Source organism: Musca domestica, unplaced genomic scaffold (genome assembly GCF_030504385.1).
Source record: "Musca domestica strain aabys unplaced genomic scaffold, Musca_domestica.polishedcontigs.V.1.1 18, whole genome shotgun sequence".
Lineage (NCBI taxonomy): Eukaryota > Metazoa > Arthropoda > Insecta > Diptera > Muscidae > Musca > Musca domestica.
The window spans coordinates 12,122,033-12,145,716 of record NW_026712238.1 but is presented as its reverse complement, the minus strand read 5'-3'; the positions used below and the strand labels follow the sequence as shown (position 1 = coordinate 12,145,716).

General features: G+C 31.8%; 1 protein-coding gene across 1 annotated transcript; it reads left to right on the top strand.

Annotated features, from left to right (window-relative positions):
• Positions 1–175: 175 nt before the first annotated feature.
• Positions 176–23,138, top strand: LOC101901570 (putative uncharacterized protein DDB_G0277255). Its single transcript, XM_005179554.3, has 2 exons — positions 176–2,197; positions 18,786–23,138. Exons 1-2 carry the CDS (start codon positions 1,893–1,895, stop codon positions 19,684–19,686), a joined length of 1,206 nt encoding a protein of 401 aa, XP_005179611.1. The 5' UTR covers positions 176–1,892; the 3' UTR covers positions 19,687–23,138.
• Positions 23,139–23,684: the final 546 nt, after the last annotated feature.

The following is a 23,684-nucleotide window of genomic DNA, read 5'->3' as shown; positions in this document are numbered from 1 at the left end:
TCTGCTATACAGAGCAATTGAATTGCTCCCGTTTGTTGTGTGTGCGTGTGATTGTTGTATTTTTTCTTTTGCTGTCTTGCCCTGTGGAGAAAACAGGCAAAGAGTGCAGGCCGTTGTGCCGTTGTCGTTATCGACTGTAACAGCCAGCCGCCTGCCTGCCTGTTGTATGTTGTGTATTCAGTCGGTTTGCCACAAGCAAACGAACCGAACATTTTCTTTTGAAACGGCAATACTCTGGTTCAGTTCAATGCGAACGTGAGAACGGTGTGGACGTGCCAAAAATACTACGCGGAACATCGTAATAATAATAAATAAAAAAAGACAGAAGAAAAAAATACAATTATAAACTGAAGACCAGCCACCAGCAAATTATAAAGAAAATTTACCCACTCACACAATTAAATAAATTAATTAAAAAGAAAACTATGCAAATGAGTGCAATTATTTATGAATATTAAAAAAAATATTGTTTTTAATTTTTTTTTTGAAAAAATCCAAACAAACTTCTCAAGAATTTTCAAAAGTCCTGGATTATTTTGAAAATTCCGTTTAACCACTACTCTCCCCCCTTATATGCAACAACACAAACTGTTAATAATTAACAGATAATTTATCTCAATTACAAAACAAAAGAAAAAAAAAACTTAAAAAGTTTTCTAAATTTTTTTGTTATTTAATGCAACCAAAAACATAATTGTGCAACAACAACAACAAAAAACGTTAATTTCAAATCTCAGAGATTTTGTTGAAAATTTCATGCAAAAAAAATCCTGGCTTTAAAAAAATTTGCCAACTACAAAAACAAAGTTTTCAGTTAAACTGTGATTTTTTCCAAACACACAAATAACAAAAACAACAATAAAAAAATCTCAAAAACATCACTGTGTTTTTTTTCTTGTTTTCTTCATATTTGCATTGCGTTTTTCAAATTGTGGTTTACCTTGCATTAGGCAGCAACAATCACTTTACAAAAACAACAACAACAAGAACCACAAGAAATTATTATCACAAAACTAAATTGAGGAATTAAGAGAGTGACGAAAAAAAACATTTGTGTTTCTGTTTTGATGTGATTTTGCAAAAAAAAAAAAAAAACAAAAACATTTTTTTGTTGTGGAAAAATCAAGTGGAAGTGGAAAAACCAGTTAACAAAATTATTGCATTTTCCCTTAACAACAACAACAAAAACACGAGAAATTCCCCAAAATTCTATCTCAAAGATACCCAACATCCGCAGCAAGAACAACAACAGCAAAACGTTAAAAGGAACAACAAACTCAAGGTATTTCCCCCATTTAACTGAGGAGTGACGTTACAAATTAAAAATCAAGCATAAAGAACCAAATACACGGCGGTGACGACTCGAGTAGTGGCGAAAAAAACCTACAACAACAACAAAAGCAACGCAAACTCAACACACTTCTTTACAACAGTTTGCTTTATCAAACATTAACACAACAAATCAAGAGAGTCAACCAACTGTTTGTAGTGAGAAAGGAAAAGAGAGAGGTCATATATCAAAGAGTAGCCACTTGGAAAACCCGTAACAACACACAACAGAGAGCTTACCAACTCACTTAGAACAAAGAAGAGCCAGAGGAAAGGCAGAAGGGGCATACGTGTGTGTGTGTGACAGTGTTTGGTGTGTTTTTTTTGCTGTGTGTGATAAGCAAACGACCCCAAACAAGAGTAAAATTAATTCAGTTAAACAAAACAAACTAACGGATTTTTCTTACAATTTGTTGTTCACTGGTTAAGCCACTCATTGCTCGCTCAAGTGGTGAGGAAGAGTTGTTTTGAATTGGGGAAAAGAGAAACTTAAAAGAAAACCCAACTTACCTCACAAAACAACGCCGCAGAACAGTAGCAGCAGCAGCTACAACACCAACAAAATGACCTTGCCCAGCATAACGCCCAACAATCAATGCGATGATGATTCCGATATGTTTGGACCACCACGTACCTCGCCACCAATTGGCTATCATCATCATCGATCGCGTGTGCCTATGATATCGCCAAAATTGCGTCAGCGTGAGGAGCGTAAACGCATACTCCAGCTATGCGCCCACAAATTGGAACGCATCAAGGATTCGGAAACCAATCTGAGACGCAGTGTGTGCATTAATAACACCTATTGTCGTCTAACCGATGAATTGAGACGTGAAAAGCAATCCCGTTATTTGGCCAACTTACCAAGGTAAGTGCAAAAAAATGAAAAAAAAAACACAAAACAACAACAAAACCGTGATATTTTAGTTAAACAAAAAAGCAAAGCAAGCAAATGGGAAAACTGGTTGCAAGTTTTCCTCAATCCACAAAACGCCATACATATCAATATGTCGCTGTGCCAGCCAGCCAAGCCGTCTGTCTGTCCGTCCGCATAAAGTGTAAACGATTGCCAATGCCATAATGATTAAAGAAGCAGAAAGAGCAACAACAACAAAAAATACAACCATGCATACATTACAACAAAATTTTGTGCGTTTTGTGTAATTGTGTGGATTTATTTTTCGCTGGCTGACAAACAGACAGACAAACCGACTGCTAGACTGGGTTTCCTCAAGCCAGCAGGCAAACCAACCAGGCCAGCCTAGCTACTATAGTGAAAAATATATAGCTTAAGCGATAACAAAACCAACATTATGAAAAATAAGTAGAAGAAGAAGAAGACAAACACAGCAAATAAAACAAGGAAGAAGCAATTCAATGTATTTGTTGTTCAAAATTTTATAGCTTTTAATTTTTTTTTTTTTGAGGTTAGGTAATGACAAAGACGAGACAACACAAACAAAGCCATAATCACTCAGAGAAAAAAATTGTAGTTACCTATCTAATAATATAAAATAAATTGAAAGCCAGTGTTGGCGTTTTTCATTTTGGATATTTCATCATTTTCGTTGTTGTTGTTGTAGCAGTGTTGTATTTGACTGAAGGTTGGTTGAGGAAGACCACAGCAACAACAACATTAAATGAATGAATGAATTATGCCAACCAAGCATTGTGATTTTTTTAAGTTTTCTTCAAGTGAGGGAATTAATTAATTGCAAATCAGTTAACCAAAAAATAAATAATTTTTCAAAAATTAGAAATACGGAATAACAAAAATTGTTAAAAATTAAAAAAATATTTAAATTTAAGGATTTTGTATGAAAAATCAATTTAATTAAAAAAATTGAAAATCAATATTATTGAAAAATTTAAATTAAAAAAATATAACACTGTGCTACCGAAAATTCAAATAAAATAAAAAGTGATTAAAACAGTGAGGTTAAGGCTGAAAAAAGTGTATTAAGAATGTGTATCCATATTGAAAAAGATAATTAACTTTTCAAATGTGTCATAAAAAAGTGAGGTTATAAATCCGACAGCCATTCCCAGAGAGCCCATTGAGGTAATTTGAGCGACGCTGCATCAATTTTTCTTCAAATTGTTCTAGAAGTCTGAAATGTGTGTCGTATAACAACTTCAGTTTTCAAACATGTTATGCAACCTCACAAAAAATGAGGTTATGGCCCTAACAACATTTTTCAAGGTTTTTAAAAGAATTTTTACGGAAATATATAAAAAAAAAAATAAAATAAAAAAATTGATGACGAAATTGCACATTTCGGAAAATTTTAATAATTTGAAATATTCCACATACATTTTTTTATTAAATATGAAAATCTGAAAAAAAATTGTAAATTTTAAATTTAAAAATGTCCTTCATAAATCATATGAATGATTTATGAATGATAAGAAATAAATTAAAAATTGCCAGTATTAATTTTTAATTTATTTCTTAAAATATTTTCATATTTTGATAGTGGCGCCCAACGTGGAGTTCAAAAAAGTAAAATTCTTAAAATCATATAAAAACTCTCCTCATAAATCATAAGAATGAAATAAAATTGGTAATTCTTAATTTATTTCTTAAACTATTTTCATATTTGATAGTGGCGCCCAACGTGGAGTTAAAAAAAAGTAAAATCCTTAAGAAATCAAAAAAAAATTAAAAATCGTAGCATTTTATATTTTAAATAATTCTTTATTAAAAAATTCCCGAACATTGTTAAAAAATAAATAAAAAATAAGATTTTAAAAATTAAAAAAAAAATAATAGTCTGGGGAATTTTTTAAAAATGTTTTCTGTAGCACAGTATTATAACTACAGTTTTAAAATAATTTTAATATTTACATCTTTTTCCATTTAAAAAATATATTTTTTCAAAATGTTTTTTTTTTTCATTTTTCGCAAATGTTTAAGTCTCAAATGTGAAATTGTAATTATAGTAATAGTGTTTAGGCTGTAATTTTTCCAAAAATTGTAAATTTTTTCTCTTTTCCATTTCCAAAAATATTTTAAAAATGTTTTTCATTTTTCTCAATTTCCTCAAAGTTTCAAACCGAATGTGAAATTGTAAATATAGTCATAGCAATTAGGAAAATTAATTATAAAATAATGAATTTTCATAAAAAAAGAAATGTAACTTAAACTTTTTAGTTGAAAAACACTCTAATTTTTTTTATTATTTTCAATGAAAATAAAGAATGTTAACAGAAAAAATGAAAATTTTTAAATGATGGTAATATTTGAAGAACCCAAAGCTAAGTATGAAAGAGTTGGCAAGACTCTCTCCACTCTCTTTTAATTCGAAAAAAAAAATATTGAAAACATCAATTTCCTTTTATCCCCTTTTCTTATTGTTACCAACAGCGTTCCTTACAACCAAACAAACCCCTTAGAAAAAAAAAACGTGATATACCCATTACTTTAATTAATTTGCGTTAATTTTTCTCCCATCTACTTTTCACTATAATTTATTTTAAATGCCATAAAATGACGTCTACACACCGATACAAATATTAGCACAATTTAAAAAATCCATGCTATTTTACTTTGTTTATCGCCCGAGAGAGAGAGAGGGAGACACACACACTTACGCACACATGAACGATATGCGCCATGAATTATTAAGAATAATTTAATTATTGTTAATTTTTTTCTTCAATTCATTTTAAATTTGTCTTGCTTGCCTAGTTGACTAGCTGGCTGGCTGTCGGCAGCAAGCTAACAAGCTCTGCTATGCAAACAAACAATAATAGCAGCAGAAAAACAAGTAAGCAAAGGCTATAGTCGTGCGGGGCCGACCATGTGATACCCTACAACACTACAATAGATTAGAAGCCCCCTTATGTCCAAATCCATTTTGGAAGATTTCGCTTTTGAAATTATGTGACGGAGCACTGCCCAGATATTACCCTTAGCATTTTGACCAGGGACATTTGCCCAATATTTACGCAATCCGTCGTATTTTGCGATCGTCTCCAGAGGCAAGAGACTCCTCTGTATCTCCAAATTTAGACTCTTCTATACGATCTTCTTGTCTACGATATTTAGCTATATTCGTCAACGAAATCAGCAAAAAAGGCAGAAGTTCACATTTTGTGTATTTCGGCTATCGCCTGTACGTAATGTTGGTATTTTTCAGACAAAAGTAGTGGTCCATTCTACTTGCTGTTCCAAATTCTAACTTCATGCGAGATTTCGTGTCCTTTGGTTTCTACTTATGACCTTTATAACGGCTGCAAAATCAGGAAAATTTTTAGTTGTTAGTCCATTTCAACCCCTAAATATATTGCGGACATCTTTAAAAACAATATGCCAAGTTCTTCTGAGCCTAACCCTACCCTTTTCATGAGGATCGGACGATAATTGCAATATGTATATAATATCCCAAACCTGTGTTGTAAGGTGGAAAAATATTACAAAATGTACACCTTAATATTATAAGTCAAACTGAAAAAATCGCATGCGATAAAAAATATGAAAAATAAAAAAATGTCACAAAATACAAAAAATCTGTATTAAGATCATTTTTTGACTTATTTTTATGCGATTTTTTTAGATTTTATACTTTTATGTCAAGAGGGCGTTCTGAATTTACAAAATTTGTCAAAATCGGGCAAGCCATTCTTGAAATATAAGCATTCCATCTAACATTCCTCTCCTTTGTATATACACATTGTATATATTTCGCTATATATATCCTATATATTTACTATCGGCATCTACGTAACGGTCAGAATTGACCTGTTCAACTATTTATGACTTCGCCGGGACTAAAAATATTCGCGGTATAATGGAAATTTGACTTTTATTTAACACAAATGTTATAGTCTTTTTCACCCACTAAATATTACCCGATGACCATCAAAATCGGAAGGCTTCTGCCCAGCCCAAAGCTTTAGCCCCATGCTAATTTCCGCGTCGATTGGTCCATAATTGCGACCTGTAGAGCAACTGCAAAATCAAGAAATATTTCAGTTTCTGGTCCATTTCGACCCCTAAATATTGTGCGATCATCTCCAAAAGTAATAGGGTTCTATTCTGACCTTATCCCCACCTCCATTCTAAATTTCGTGACGATCGGGTCATAATTGCGACCTGTAGAGTGATTACAAATTAACATGGACAGACGGACAGACGGACAGACGGACGGACGGACATACATAGCTAGATCGACTCAGCTCGGCGAGCTAGGAAGATCCATATATACTTTCCTATGTGGGAAATCAATATTTCGTGGTGTTACATAATTTTTGGCCCAATCAAACTTATAATACCCCCAACACAAAGTGTTGTAGGGTATAATGATAATGCCAGGCATTCCAAGAAGAGAAAACCAATTCGAATTAAATCGTAAGCTTTTTATTCCAAACAGAATGGGTATCAGGAACCAATAACAGGAGAGGAGAGAAAATTCGACATTCGAAAAATTATAAAAAGGTGAAAATTTTCAGAACTAAATTCAAAATTAAAAAATGTATTTAAATTAAGATTAATTAATTATAATTAATTTAAAATTCAAGTACACCTATTTTTTTATTGATGGCGCCCAACGTGGGGTCCCCGTGTCAAGGTCTTTCACTACACAGGTTTTAAGTAAATTTAATGCGGAAACATCCTCCACTACATTCCTTCAAACCCAACATCCTAGATCTCCACAATTAAATTTTTATGTTCTTCCAATTGTGTAGGAGAAATTTGGGCATGATAATGACGATGGGTAAAAAGATTATAAATTCAGGCCAAGCTCATGCCAAAATTGCACACACACACAGATATTCATGCATATGTACATACATATAAACATGATTATTATTATCATCATCATCATCGTCGTCGACATATGAATATGTTTGCCAACAGTTTAAATAAAAAGAGCCCCCATACCCCCTTTCCTTCTGCTGGAACACACAAGCCATCCCCCTCAAACATTCAGTCATAATCCAACTTGTGTGTTTTGTTGGATGTGTTCAACACACAACCAGTTAGTTCATTCAACAGCCACCGAACAGCCAAGCCATAACAATACTATCATACAAGTGTGTGGATGGATGGATGGTGGAAGAGAGCAGTGAATGGTCCCATGAATGTTACAACAATATCACACACATGTTGTCCCTCAGCAACAAAGCACAGCCAGCCAATAATATCCAAAAAAAAAAAAAAAACACAGACGGACAGACAAACGAACAGAAGGAAAAACGGACACATTTGGCAAAAAAAAAGAATGAAGAAGAAAAACGGTCAAAGGCACGCAAAACAGACCTCCAAGCCTTCGCCGCTGCCAACAGGCCATTTAAAACAAAACAATGGTGGTGAACAAACACACACAGCCAGCTATTTCTGCACATTCTATGTTGTTGGTCCGTTTTGTAAAACTTATGAACTCACAACAACAACCAGAAAGGCTTAAGAGAAGAGGTGCTTTTCTCCTCGACATGGGTACTTTTTTCACCCGAACACGAACAAGAAGAACAACGGTAATTTTTTCGAATCAAGTATATAAAAACCCTTTGTGTGTGGTTTAAGGAGAGAAAGGAGGCAAGGGAGTTGAAGCCAATTGAAGTAAGAGTTAGTTCGAGGGAAGTTTAACAAAGGGAGATTAAATAAAATTAGAACTTAATTTCTTTTTTTTAATTTTGATGCTTTAATCCCATTCTTCTTGAATTTGGCGTCCATTCGGAAGAAATGTGTACCATTTTTTAAGTGGCGCCCAACGTAAATTTAACAAATCCTATGAATAAAGTAATATTTACCATTCGAGATTTATTTTCTTAAATATTTTTAAATTTTGAAAGTGGCGCCCAACGTGGGACCAAAAAAATATTTCAAAAATTTTTTTCCGTTATGAAAAATTCTATTCGAAATCTATCTAATTTTCTTCCAATTAACATCCTGAGTCATCATTTCCACTAGATGACCAGTATCTTTTTCCAGAAAAAAAATATTTAAATTATAAAAACACACATACACACATGCTTACAAACTAATAGCACCACACGCTTAAGCTTAAAAGTTAAACAAACGTTCAAATGATCACGTTCCACTTGCAACAATGGCAAGCACATCACAACTGTGAACACAACAAAAAAAATGAAGGCAACTGACTGCCTTCCGCTGCTGGTGCTGCTGCTGTTGTTAGTCTTGCCGCCATAACAACAGCAGTCAATGCCACCGCCGCCACAACAACAACAACAGGCACAACATGTTTACACGAAAAAAACCTAACAAATCATATCAAATAACAAAGGCAATAAACCAATCATCATCAAAAGCTTTAAGCAATAGTTGGGTTTTTGTATAAAATTATCACTCAATAAGAAAGACAAAAACAAGCAAGCAGCAAGCTAAATATAGAAAACAGTTTTGTAGATATTCTCAGGCTGGTTGGCGCATACACATAGCTTGAAGTGTTGATGAATGCATAGAAAAACAAAAATGAAACTAAAATTTAAAAAAAAAATGGGAGGAATTTTGACGAAACCTAATAAATTAAAAAAATCAAGTACCCGAATAAAGTCCTACATAATAGGGTATCCAAATTCACATTTTTATTTTTTCTACTTTCTCCGAAATGTCCTATTTTATTCCTGAAACTTCTCTAATTTATGTCACATAAAATTTATATGTGTAATAAACATTATCCATTTACCTTTATGTAACACGTATAAATACCTAAAATTTTAAAATTCCATAACTTTCAATCTTGACCTATTTTATTGTAATTATTATGTCAACAAACAATAGACAACATTTATGTTATTTAAATTTATTATAACACTTAAAAGTTTCCCTTTATACAAAAGAAGAAGAAAAAAAAACACCCGACCAAGGTGTGGGTGTTTTAAAATACAATTTCTTATTGGTTTCTGTCTCTTCCCCCCCTATGTCAGTTATAAAATATACATATTCTCTTTGTTTAACACTCTTGCTCTCTCTTGGGGTTTTGTGCTCTCTTTCGCTCTCACTTCACTAGTCTGTCTTTGGCTCCCAATCATGTTTTTTACATTACATTTTGTGTTTGCCAACTCTTGCTTGCCTTTGTGTTACAATTTTTTTCTCTGTCTCTTTGTTGTCATTGAGGAGAGCTTCGGCTCCCTTCTTGTTTTGGTTGGGGGGAGGGGGCTTCTTCTTCTTGTTGTTGTACAATGCTATGGCACAAGTTGGGCCATCAATCAATTAAGCTGTCAAGTGTGTGTATTAAGCTGTATTGTTTATTTATTGACACTTTGTGTGCCAATATCGCCTGCCAGCACACTTAGCCAAGGACTGACCGCCCGCCACTAGGCAGGAAGTGTTAACAAGGATTTACTTTTAAGGCCTTCATGGATTAATTTCAATTTCTTTAAATACATATATATTTTTTTAAATTTTAATTACTATTTATATTTTTATTTATTGTATTTATTTCTTTTTCTGATTTTCTCCAAAGTACTTCCCCTTTTGTCACCAAACCAAAACTAAGAATCATTTAAATATTTGCCTAAGCAATCCCCATTAAACAGAAAACACAGGTTTCACTCCAAACACAACACGAATGAACTTTATTAAGGCAATAACAATAACAGCAACAACAACCATTAACATAACAAAAAATGCCCCCAAATTCTACAACAAAACCACACACACAATCTCCCCCACACCCCCGAAAAATATACCAACAGAATAAAATAGTCTGTGGGAGAGTAATGGCCGAACGAGCATAAACAAACGATGAGCATAAGTTTTGCTCATCAAACGACCACTACAACAACAAAAACGACAACAATTGGCACGACAACTTTAATAGTGATTACTACTACGACTACTACTACTACTACTATTTGTGGTTTCCCCATTCTCACTCACTCGCACGCGCTCTCTCACTCACCATCTCTCTTGTTGAATAACCCAACATAACTATTGTGAATTCCCCCAATGGGGGTCTCTCTGCCTGCTCTACTCTTTCTCATGGGTACTCACAATGTTATTTATTGTTGCTTTTATTCGGCTTGACTGTTGAATCCCAACTAATGTATGGGTTAGTTAGACTGTTGATTTTGTGAATGTAGGTTTTGCTGTTATTTAAAGTAGTTATGTTTTTACTCTACTCCCCTTCCCCCCGTACTCCCTCTCACACTCTGTCTAACCTATTTTGCTTTGTTCCATAACAAAACGAGGCTCATGATGCTTTCGATATATATAAGTTCACAAAGACAACCGACCAACCTTGATTGGTAACATAATGATGGTGTTGCTATGACAATCATGATTGTCTGTCTGTCTTGCTTTGAAAGACACAAAGTTATTTTCTAATGTCGAGGGCTATTGGGGATTTGAAGAAGAAGAAAAATTGCCAAGTCACATAAACACAACATAATATTGATAATAATTTCAAGAGATAAGGAATTATTGATATTTTTCTAATTATATGTTTTGAGATACCGTTATTATTTTGATATGCTCAAAGAGCCAGGATTTAATATTCCTCTATTACTGTCTTTAAATTTTATTATTTTTAGATATTTTAATTAATCATTTCCTTATCACTCGTTTTACATAAATAGTTATGTACGTCATTTCCAGGACTCTTTTCGTGTGGGCGTGAGGGGGATTTTACATAAAATACCATAAAAATCCCACATTTTGCCATTTAAATACCCTTTGGCATTTTTATATCTGTCTGACTGTCTCTCGTTTGCGGTCAGGACAAAAATATTGTATTAAAAAAAAAAACAAGAAACAACAAATATAATCCAAAAGAAAACTCAAACACACATCCTACTTACAATAACGTAATGTTTACGTATGTATTTCCTCACCCACACACACACATAGAACACGCGCCCAAGCTTGCTGGCTGGCTGACACACATCGCCCTCGCATTTCCGTAAGACAACACACACACGCCACTGCTGCTAAATGCCATTTGTTGGCGGCATATTTGAAAAGGAACGATGATGACTATTTAACTTGTGTGTGTGTGTGTGAATGTCACCAACCACACAAGGTGAACTATATAACGCCATAAAGTATGCTTTAATAAAGTAATTGCAAAAGTGATAAATATCCATAATAAATATTATATTTCTTTGGACATTTAATGGCAAGAGAAAAATATTTTTTTAAGAAAAATATTCATTTAATTTAAAGGATAAAGCTGTTTCATTAATATTTGAGAATTTTATGGAATTTTTCCTTCTCCCTCCTCCCTCTTTACCCTCCTTCATAAAAAACCCCTATTCATTGCGGATTATTGTGCACAGGTGGTCAGTTTTACAGGAAACTAATACAATCACATGTATTTGTTTGCCAATAATAAACGTAAATAACAGCAGCAAGAACAGCAACAACAACAAAGTATTAAGAACATAAAATGTCAACAGTATTTGTAGTGAAATAAATAAACACAAGTTAATACAAACACGCTCTTGTTTAATAAGCAAACGCATAATAATTCTTGCACATACACGCAAATATTTATTAAAATATTAACAACAATGCACACACAAACAACTGCCTACATACATACAAACATACACATGAATAATATGAACAAAAACTCATCATTAAGTCACTCACATTTAGTACATGGAGCAGCTTGCAACAACAACAGCAACGACATAATGTGAAAACATACATTCATGGAGAATGTGGGGATGACTGGGGGAGGCTAACTAACTACACATTTAATCATTTCTTAATCTCTATCTTAAATACTCTCCGTCTCTTGTTGCTCTCTCACTCACGATTTATAAATGGGGCTCTCGTGTTTTGTTTCGCATATGTTGCACTGTAAATCGGCGGCCATACAGACGACTTTCATCTTCTTCTTCGTCTGCTTCTCATTTAAACACTTGACTTGTTTGTAAATAATACTCAGAGATTTCTTGTTTGTGTGTGCCGCCTCCAATGCTTTTGGCTATTTGTTTTCTTTTTGTTTTAATTTTTGCACCCCACACACAAACACCCAAAAAGAGAGAGAGAGAGAGAGGGAAACATATTACACGAGGTATTAAAATACCTTTTCTAAAAACTGACTACCGCAAGATATGTTTTTTATTAATATTAGACTTCCACAAAATTTGCTAGAAAAGCGAAAAATTATAAGAAATAATGTAGACCTCTCCCCCCTCCCCTATTTTCTGATTTCCAAGAAATAGGGTTATCGTGGGGGTTTATCTTGTAAGCTAATAAAAGGAAAAACTTTTAATGAGTGTGAGATGGCATCATTTACACAAAATATGTTAATAATTGACCTCAAATTATATTTAAATGCTTTGGCATTGTTGTGTGTGTGTGTGTATTTGCGTGCGCGTGTGTGTATTTTATGCATAAACATCACTTCTGGGTAGAGATTTATTACAATAATAGCAAAGTTTTATAAAAATATAAACATAGCAGGAGATTAGTTGGTAATTAAATTTTTAATAATAAAAAAATATAGGTATGTAATTTTTTGATAAATCTTAATTTGACATTTAAATAAAAATATGGTACTAAAAATTTTTTCAAAAATATAAGCGAAAATTCACCACAAAAAATTAGAAATAAATAAATAAATAAAAAATCCTACCGAGGTTCGAAGGAAAAACGTTTAAGATTCCCTTACATTTTTTGTTTGTCCTCACCTCATGTTTTGTTGTTTCCCTCGTTCCTTTACTTTTATCTGGTCTATGGGCTGTCAGTAAGCCAAGGAATAATTTGCTCGAATGCCTGTTGTCTGGTGGCTTGGTTGTGTGTGTGTGTGTGTGTGTGGTGGCATGGCACAGCAGTATTGGCTTTGTAAAAACCTTGCTTGCAATGAACAACCCAGCCAACAAATGAATGTGGTATGGCAATGGTGATGACTACGACAACGTAAAGTGAATCTGAAAATCTATTTCCTTATTGTCGCTGTTGTTGCTGGTTGTCTCTTCCATAAATTGTGGAAAACACATCGAGTAAAGAAAAACCATAGAAGGGGGAGGAAGGGAGGGAGCTTTGTGGGGGGAAAACGTGTAGCGACAAAAGATAGACTTATTGAAGAAAGAAGCACACAAGTTTTTTGTGTTTTGTTTTATTTTTTGTAGAGAGTGAAACAAAAACAACAACAGCATCATGAGTAAGCCTTTCAATGGTGTGGTGGTGGCGGTGTTGTTGCGATGCTTGCTGTTGTTGTTATGGGGCTGGTAGTGTGGATGCAAAACATGAAATAATAAAAAATCGTTTAAAGCTTTTTGTTGTTGTTGTTGCGGCTGTATGTAGTAGATGATTTAGTTTGCGGTTGACTAGATTTGTGTGCTTTGGGTGTCATAATAGTGAGACAAACACAAAACGACATTAGAGGAAAAACAAATAAAAAAAATATTGAAAATGAAAATTGTAATTTTCAGATAGAAACAAAACAACAGCAACGATGTGTGTGTCATTTTGAGGTTAACAAAAAACAAACAAAGAACTATGACAACTAATAGACTTGTTAGCAGTTTCAGTTGCTTTTATTTAGTCTTACCTGTCAGTGATGATGTGTGGGCTTTTTTTTTTTTTTTGACAATTCACAACTGAAAGTAGAGTAGAGAGGAAAATAAATTAGTGACCTATTTATAATAAATAATTGGGGTAGGATGGCAAGGCCAGGTATTAAATGAAGATTTTTTGATAAGATATGTTTATAAGGTTTAATTCCCTTGATTTTTTTTTCAAATATTTTACATTTAATCTCCAAAATCTAGATTCTTATCAGGCCATTAACCCAAAAAAAGGCCAACGTCTTTTTTAAGGTTTGTTTACATGCAGCAGTCATTCATTGACATCCCAGATTCCCTATAAATAACGCATCAGGTACTTTTAAGTTCATTAACCATTATTCTGGGGTGTTATATAATGTATAGATGTGTGTGATTGTCTGAATATCTTGACAATTTTTTATGGCTTTATTTCGTTGTTTTGATACAAATACTTACATACGTCAAATACCTAGCTATTATTTCCCAAAAAACACACAACAAAAACGAAAATATATGCCAACAACCTTATCAAGTGGGAGAAGGTAACACACAAGTTTTTTTTGTTAAACAAGTCAAGGTTCTATTTAGCACGCGTTTACCCAATATGGAGTAAATTCACAAAAAAAAAAACAAAATTGTTTAAATAAAAATCCACAACAATAGCATAATTTGTTTAAATTGGGAGCAAAACTTGTGAAAGAAAACTAGCCGTGAGAGCAAGCAACATGTTTTTTTATTTTTTCGCTCTCTTCTCACTTAATTGTCCATATGAATGAGTAGCAGCAGCAACATCAGCCAAAAAGTATAACCAGATGTTTGGCGTTGTAGGAAAAAAAATAGCAACCAGAAAAATACCACAGACACACACATACCAACTCACATGCTTACTTACTCCAAATAAGGCAAGTCTTCTTCAAAAGCTAACGAACGTACAAACGAACCCAACAAAAACAACGCAAACAAAAACCTATTAAATTATCTCAACCAAAAACGTTAAACAATGATTAAAAGTTAATTTTTTTATCACTTTGTTATTTTGAATATTTGTTTTTGTTTGCGGTTTTGTATGCTTCTTGTTGTTGTTGTTACCTTACGCTGTTTTGCTCGCTCTATTGTCATTGTCTTATTTGGTTATACAAGTCAATAAACGACATTGAATTTTGATTGTTTATTATATTCGATGGAGCTGGTCTGGACTGTGGATGGTTGGTTAGCTGGCTAGGTGGATGAATGGATGAGTGGCTAAATAGTGCAATTAGGGCTTCAGGCAAGGAGCGGAATATTTTTTTTTTTTTTTAATTAAAAAATATATTTTTTCTGAATGAATATTAATTTGTCTAAATAATTAAAAACAAATATTTTCTAATTTGTTTTTATTTTTTTTAGAAAAATTAATATATATATTTTTATTTTTTTTAGAAAAATAAATATATATATTTTTTTCAAAAATTAAAAAAAAATATTTTTTTTAATTTTTAAAAAATCCTTTTTTTCTGATTTTCTTTATAATTATTTTGTTTATTTCGGAAAACATTTCTACATTCTACCGTTTCTTTTCCCTGTCAGTAATAAATACATCACATCTTTTGCACTTTGGGTTATAAAGAAAACAACGAAAAAAGAAAGACTTATGCTAGGCTTAATTTCATATTCAACTCACAGCTGCACTCATTCAGACATATGCATGTGTTTGTGTATCGGTGGGGCTACTCAATATTGGCAAAGAAATACAACGCCACTAAAAAAACATGTTATATATGACGGTCAGACTAACGGTCGTTTAATAAGACAGAGAGAGAGAGGTAATATGGCAGCGGCTTTAAGTGAAAATTTGCTGCCATTGGAAAAAAAGCTTTTGCTGTCTTTTGAGTTTTTGTTTTTTTTTTTTTCTTCCAAGTGATAAGCCAAAATATTACTGTATGAGGTAGTTGTTGGTGTTGTTGTTATTATTGCTTTTGCTGTTTTCATTACCAAACAAACAAATAACGTTTATGAAAAAAACACCAATAATATTTAAAAGTGTGCGTGTGCTCAAGAAAAAAAATATAAACAAAATACAACAACAATTACTTTCGCTTTCTCAACCAACCAACCAGCCAACAACAAAACTGCGAAATACGAAATTTTTTTAGAAATTAAAAACCAACCGTTCATCTCCAGCCAACAACAATAACAACAACAGTACAAAAAGTAGACAACAGAAGCAACAAACAACAAGCAGCAGACGTATAGCTCCACTCCACTACGCACTTGTTTGCTGCCGTTGTGGCACAATAAACGGCAATGGTTGTGTTTTTGCTTTTTGCGTCTGGGAGCCAATAGCCAATGTAAGGCTAAAGAGCCATCGCACACACGCACGCACACCCAAACACAAAGCAACAACAAGTTTTGGAAATTCTGACAATTTTTTGTAGTTTTTGCTTTCGGTTTTTTTCTTCTGTTATTATTTCCGGTTTAATAATATCTGATGGCCGGCAAGCTTCGCCGTTGTCGTCGAATTGATGATGCCCCCCCTCATCCCAAAAGATAAATGTAAAAGAAGAGTAAACGCCCGAAAATTAATGGGAATGTGTTTTGAAATTAATTTACACTACTTGATTTCTCTATTTTTTTGAAAAGAAAAGAATGTGCGTTTAACGCCCTGTGATGTTTAATTGGTCTCACAATTGGGTCACAGCGATGATAAACATCTAGCCTAGTCATTGATGAGGGGTTGCTAAAGCGTAAAATATCTTCCTTATATGGTCGAAAACAAACGAAATTCAAAATTTTCCACAAAGGGAAATTCAATTTCCCATCCCGACATTTCTAAGAAATGTTTTTTTTTTTTGTGAAATTAGAAATTTTCAATGGTTTGATCATGGCCTATATAAGGTCAGCCGGTCAAAAGACATAATTGCGATTTGAGTTTCAAAGGAAGTCAATTAGCCACACAACGGACCTTATATACATTGGGTTGGATGTCTAAAAAACAAAATTTTTTATTTTGTTAAAATTTACAATTTTCCCAAAATTGTTGGAGTTTAGAAATTTTCAAAAATTAAAAAAATTATCTTAGCAAAACAACCGAACGTTCTTTTTTATTACCTTCTCTCTCACCAACCAACGTTTTTTTCTTCCATCTTGAACTTCAATTTTCTTCCTCCTCGGAACCAACCCTCTCCCCCTCTCCTAAAATTTCCATCCATTACCTTCCTTGTTTCTCTGTTTTGTTGCTCCATTCTTATGAAAATGACAAGTGTTTTGGCTTTCCAGTAGCCAGAGTAGTGTCTTACAGCTGAATGGTCATTATCATTACCGTTATAGTTAGGTTAACATTTGTTGTAAATTATGTGGTATTTATCCAGAGCTGTAATCATGAGGAGTTATTTCGTTTATTTCTGTTTTGTTTTTTTAACACTTGGGCTGCCTGAATGACCACTGGCGGCTAATAGCCTAGATTTTCAAAAAGGCATTACACTCTTACTGCTGCTACTGCTCTTAGCAGCCAACCAAGGCTAATATTTTAGTTACAACATGATTACTTCAATGTCTGCAATCGTTTTTTCCATTTTTTCTCCTTTGCCTGCCACCAGTTGAGCGTGGAAGGTTTTTTTTCTCTTTTTTTCGTTTTTTCTTTCATTCATTACACATTATTAACCTGTCTTCATTTATCCGTTTTTTTTCCTCACTCAAGTACATAGCAAAAGAAAAGTGGGGAAAAAACTTGGAAATTTAAAGCATTTCTTTATGGCATTTCAAATAACAAAAAAAATTTTAAATAATATTCCATGGATAAGAGAAATATATATATTTTTTTTTTTTTTGTGAAAATATACTTGACCTATTTTTACAAAACTAACTTTAAACAATAGAGGTAATGGCAATAGTTACAGGAGAAAACTTGAAGATCTGTAAATTTTAATAAAAAGTTCCTGCAATTAATGAACTTTTACCTAAATTTTAACAACAGAAGCTCACAAGTATTACAAATGAAAAAATTTCATTGAATTTATGACCAAATATTGTGGATTTAAGAACATTTTTTTGCTCTATCAAAGTATTACATTTCCAATTCATATGAGGAAGAAAAAATTTCTTAATTGAATGAACATTTTTCATAAAATTTATTTCACAAATCCGGGAGAAATTTTTTGAAGGAATTTTTAAAGGAATAGTTTCATTTCTTAATATTCAAAAAATTCCAAATTTAAGAAAATAGTTCCTAAATTGTATGAATTTGTTCATAAATTTTATGAACATATATTCACAAATGCATTGAATTCAAAATATTTACTATTTTGATTGAAATTCAAATTAATTTACTGCAATGATTATTTCCCAACATTTTGGATGTAAAAAATATTCTTTAAATTAAAAAAAAAACTTTTTCATAATTATATTAAGATTTTTTTTTCTACATTTAAGTAACTTGTTCATAAACATAATTCATAAAAACTGAGGCATTTTGACAGGAAAGTTTCAATTCCTAAGTACTCAAAAAAAAAATAAATAAAACAAAAATTTAGGAATTATATTCATAATCTCATGAATTTATTCATAAATTGTATGCACAGGTTCTCAAATATATTTCAAAATCAAAATTTTTATTAATTTGATAAAAATTTCAAATTATTCGCTAAAAAAATATTTTCCAACTTTATAGATCATTTTGAAAATAAATGTTCTTAATTTAATGAATTTGTTCATAATTTCTATGAACCAATTCTGACAAATATTTCGATTTCAAAATATTTACAGATTTTATTTAAAATTCGAACCTGAAAAAATTATTTCTAAGAAATTATTCTCTTTATAATTCATAAATAAAACCTTGTTCATATTTTTTCTTAATTTAAGAACATTTTTCATAAAAATGATTCTTAAACATTGAAAACATGGTTTATGGCGTTTTGTGAGGAATTTTTGTTGTTGTCAAATTTATATCTCATTTATTTATACTGGATCCTAGTATTAATCCACATTTGTCTCTTCATTTTTTTTTGCAGAACTGAAAACAAACCCGAATCGGCCCGTGATAACATTTTCAATCCCTACAACAGTTGCAGTCTTGATCAGCCATCCAATAAAATTCAGCAAAATGAAAACAGCTCTCAACACAATTCCATGCAAAAGAATGAAAACTCATTTGCCTTGTCACTGTCGCTGACACCCACATCAGGAAACTCATCATCATCGTCGTCGTCGTCATCATCAACATCGCCATTAGCCAATAGCAGCCAACAACAACAACAACATTCATCGAACAGCTCGTCCTCTCATCATTCCGCTGATACGACAACAATAGGGAATCTCCAGGAAAACAATCCATTGAACTCACATTATACACCGTCGCAAAATGCTTCAGCCGCCGCTGCCAATAATTCCGCAAATCCAAATCATCACCAATCACAGCCACGTAAACGTTGCCTATCCTCCAGTAACATTGACAAAGATCTCGAAATATTGGATCGTGAATTGAGTGCCATCAATTCACCCATGCCCATGATTGATCCCGAAATAACCCAAGGTGCCGAGCAATTGGAAAAGGCTTTGTCATCGCGCAAACGACAACGCAGCGAAGATGAAAGTGATCGTTTGGTGCGCGAGGCCCTAACACAGTTCTATATACCACCTCAACGTTTAATATCGGCCATCGATGATTGCCCCTTGGATATGGTAAATGTGGGTAGCCTCTCGCCGAAACGACCGAAAACCAGCAATGATTTGGATTTGGAATTTGACATGAATCAGAATCAAAAGGATATCTATGATATTATGGATGCCCTGCGTCTGGGTTCGCCCAGTCCCACGCCCAGTGTGGGCAGTGACAGTTGCGGCCAGGCGGCCATGATGAGTGAATCGGCCAATGTGTTTCATAATTTGGTGGTTACCTCCTTGGAGACATGAAAGTTCCAGTAAGCAAGAAATTAACTCATTTGAAGCTAAGAGAGAGAGAGAGAGAGAGCAATCCAGCAGCACCAGCAGCTTGCAGGGCAAATACAATTTGCCAAAATTGCAGCTTGTCCTTTCCTTTTTTAATGAAGAAAAATCTTCCTCCTTCTCCACATTGTAGTTAATTTAATGGCCAATTTATTGAGGTTAGCCTAAATTAAAGAACTAAGAAAATTTTGGTATTTCTAAGTTATTTTTTTTTTATTTGTTGTTATTAAGTTGTAAAAACCATGAAATGGGTAAATTCCTAATACCCCAAAAAAAACATCATCACCACCACCAAAATCAATTGTACATTCTCTTTATGTTTGTATTAAAAAAAAAACAACACAAAACTTAAAAATTAAAATTTAATTAAGGGAAAAAAATTATTAAACAACAAAAATATAGCTATATTATTATGATGATTACCAATAAGATTTGTAGTGAAAAATTATCAGCTTAAAAATTTATATACTTAAACGCTTGACATTTTTATATATATATATATAGCAAAAACAAACAAACCCAATACTTTATTCTATATATAAAAAGAAAAAAAAAAACAAAAATGAAAAAAATACTGCATTATATACTTTGTATGTATGTACAGAGACATTCGTACTTGTATAAGCTATTAATTTTAGTTAAAAAAAAAAAAAAACAAAAAACAGAGCTAAACTTAAAAAAAAAAAAACAAAAAAATATTAATTGAATATGCTTTAAATATTAAGATTTGCTAACAACCACAACAACAACAACAACAAAAATACTTTTACTAATAATCAAAGAATTTATAGTCAAAACACAACAACAACAAGAAAACAAACTATAAAAACCAGAAAACTAAAAATTGTGAAAATTAAACAATTTTCTAAACCGAAACCCGCTGTAAAACCAACAAAAGCAAAAAAAATACTCTCAAGAAACTGTAATAAGGACACTGATTTTCTTCTTTAAGTTCCACCAAAAAACAACAACAAAAAAAAAACAAAAGCTTTCTACAAACAAAAGGAAATCACACACACAACTACTATACAAAACAGTTTCCTAGTCACCTTAACTCACCTCTAAAAACTACATTCACACAATAACAACAACATCTACAATAGTTCATAATTTCAAACACTCACACATACACACTCAACAACTAGAAGAAATAATATTTAAAACAAAAAATCATATGACAAAGGTTTCACTTTTTCTTCAAAAGCATTTGCCAACCCAGCTAAGCATAATGTCACTGGCTTGACATGGAAAGGCTGCAGTATTTACAAAGTTGTATTTTCTTAACAAAAAAAAAACAGTTAATAAGTTCCAAGATTTTGGGATAAGAATCACATAAATTATAAAGAGTCATTTTTTAAAATTTAAAATTTTTTCTACCTTCCCCAAATTTGACATCTTATCCCTTTCTGGGATATAAAATCATATGCAAATTGCCAAATTTAGGACTGGACTGGTAATTTGAATTCCTCAGATATATGCAAAGAATTGGGGATGTGAAAAATGTCAAATTTAGGACCATACATAGTCATGGGCTAGTGAATTTGAAAACCCTCAGAAAATATTAAAAAAAAGCAACTCAAATGATTTCAAAACCCCCAATTTGGAACATAAACCCCAATAAAGAACAAACCCTAACCAAAACTGGTTCTACAATGCCATGCATTTTTCAAAAATTTCTCAAAGAAAATACCAACAAAAAACGTAGACAACAACCCCCCCCCCCCCCCCCCCCCATTACTCAAAAAACACAAAAAGAAAACAGTATTTCAAAATAAGAAAAATAAACAAGAAAACCTTAAAATTATTTCATTTTTTTGTTTGAAAAAAGTGCAATTAGTATTTGGAGTAAAATTCAAGTAAATGTAACAATTAAAAGCCTCAAACATACAATTTTTTGTTGCAAATTTAATGGAAAACAAAATCAACATACATATATATTTGAATGGAAAACCAACACAAAAACAACAACAAGAAAGGAAACCAATAATTAAAACAAAAAAAAAACATAAAACAATGACAACAACAACAAAGAGAAAAAATACAATTTTTGGAACATTTGTAGTAATTTATTAAGAATTTAGAAATTGTTTATTTTCAAAATATGGCTGTGATAGTAATTTAAGTTAATAATTTTAAGGCATACAAAACTCATAACAAAAAACCCCCAAAAATTAAAAAAAAAAAAAAACAAATCTTAATGGTCCAATTATAAACAACAATTGGACTCCGGGGTAAAAGAAATCAAAAAAACAAAAACCCCAAACAGAGAGCTTTGGCTAATACAAAGCTGTGCCAATTTGGAAGTTCGATTGTGGTTCAAAAGGGGACCCAAACTTTGGACACAAACAAACAAATATACATAAATATATATTGATTGACATAGCAACACAACAACTAAGAATTAACAACAAAATAGTAGTATAAAATTTACATTATATTAACTTAAAATGAAAAAAAAAATAAAAAAAAAACAAAAACAACAAGTACATAACATTTACACATACACATACTTACATGCTTTAAACTAAACACAACATAAACAAATTTTTTTCTGTTTGGCTTTATAATTTGTTTTTGTTTATATTTTGGCTTTTTTTCATTTGAAATAAAACAAAATTTAAAATTTCACTTTTAAATTGAACACTTTTGTTTTTCTTAAATTTATTGTTACAAAAAGAAAATCTAAAGAAATTTATATAATTGATTTTTTAGTTAATTTACGTTGCTGCCTTATTAAAAAAAAAAACAACAAAAAAAATATTAAAAAAAGAAATCTTCAAATAAATTTGATTTAAAAATTAAACTTAATCTCTTTTCTTTTCTTTACTTTTCCAAAAAAAAACAAATTAAACAAAGAACAAAAACAACCTCCTTCCCCATTTGTATCATAACACGTAACAAAAAACAAAACAAAAATAATCAAACATTAAGTATAATAAAAAAAACAAACCAACTATACTAACATTAACAACAATAACAAAAAATTGTGTATAAAAAGAATTTTAATTTTGTTTTGTTTATTTTCCAAACACCACCCACACTCAACCCTTCTCTCAAGACATTATTTTTCTTTCGTTTCGTTTTTTCCAAAATAATGTAACCCTTAAGCATTATTTTTTCCACAATTTATTATTAGAAATTATTATTACAAAACAAAATTATTACAATGAAAATATAGTTATTTTTTGATTATATAGTGTATAAAGAAACAAAAAAACATCATGTCAAAACAAACAAACTGCATAATGTTTAATTAATTTTTATCATTATTATTATTATTAATTAATTATAATTATACAAATACAAAACAAACCAACAAACAAATAATATTTACAAATACAACAACCAGAGACAAGAATTCTGCATTAAAAAAACCAAAAAAAATTAATAAAAGTATTAAAAATTATTGAAAAAAAAAATATTGCACTCTTTTTATTTTTCATGGCTGGTGGGAAAAGGGGAGGAAAGAAGGGGGGAATAAAATATGAATGGGATGATGGGGATAGAAAAAATATTTTCAAAAACTTGGCAGCTGTGTGGGCCAAAAACAAAAAAAAAAAACAAATAAATTACTTGTTGAGTTCGAAACTTCGCTTCGGTAAACAAAAGTAAAAATTTTGAGAACTTTCGTTTATTTGCGAGAAGTTTTTGTAATTTTTTGATTTCAACTCATTTGAAATTGTTTTACTTGTGGTAACACCAATAAATTCCCAATTTCAAATAAAATTTTAAAACAAAATTAAAAAATAAAAAAAAAAACATTTGTAGAATATGGGAGTGTAAGATGCGACCACGTTTGTGTTGGCAATTTATGTGCAGTTGGTCATACAAGCTATGATCGTTTTGGAATGTGTGGAATGCTTTAAAAAAGTTATAATTTGAAATCGAACTAATATATGGAGGTATATCCTACTCTGAATCGTACTCTAACATAATTTCCACTAAATTTTCGGAAGTCTTTGCAT

What these genes read in the sequence shown, in the direction of transcription:
- LOC101901570 (XM_005179554.3), top strand. Translation starts at nt 1,893, where the DNA reads ATGACCTTGCCCAGCATAACGCCCAACAATCAATGCGATGATGATTCC. An exon ending in TATTTGGCCAACTTACCAAG is followed by an intron (nt 2,198 to 18,785) that starts GTAAGTGCAAAA and finishes TTTTTTTTGCAG; the next exon opens with AACTGAAAACAAACCCGAAT.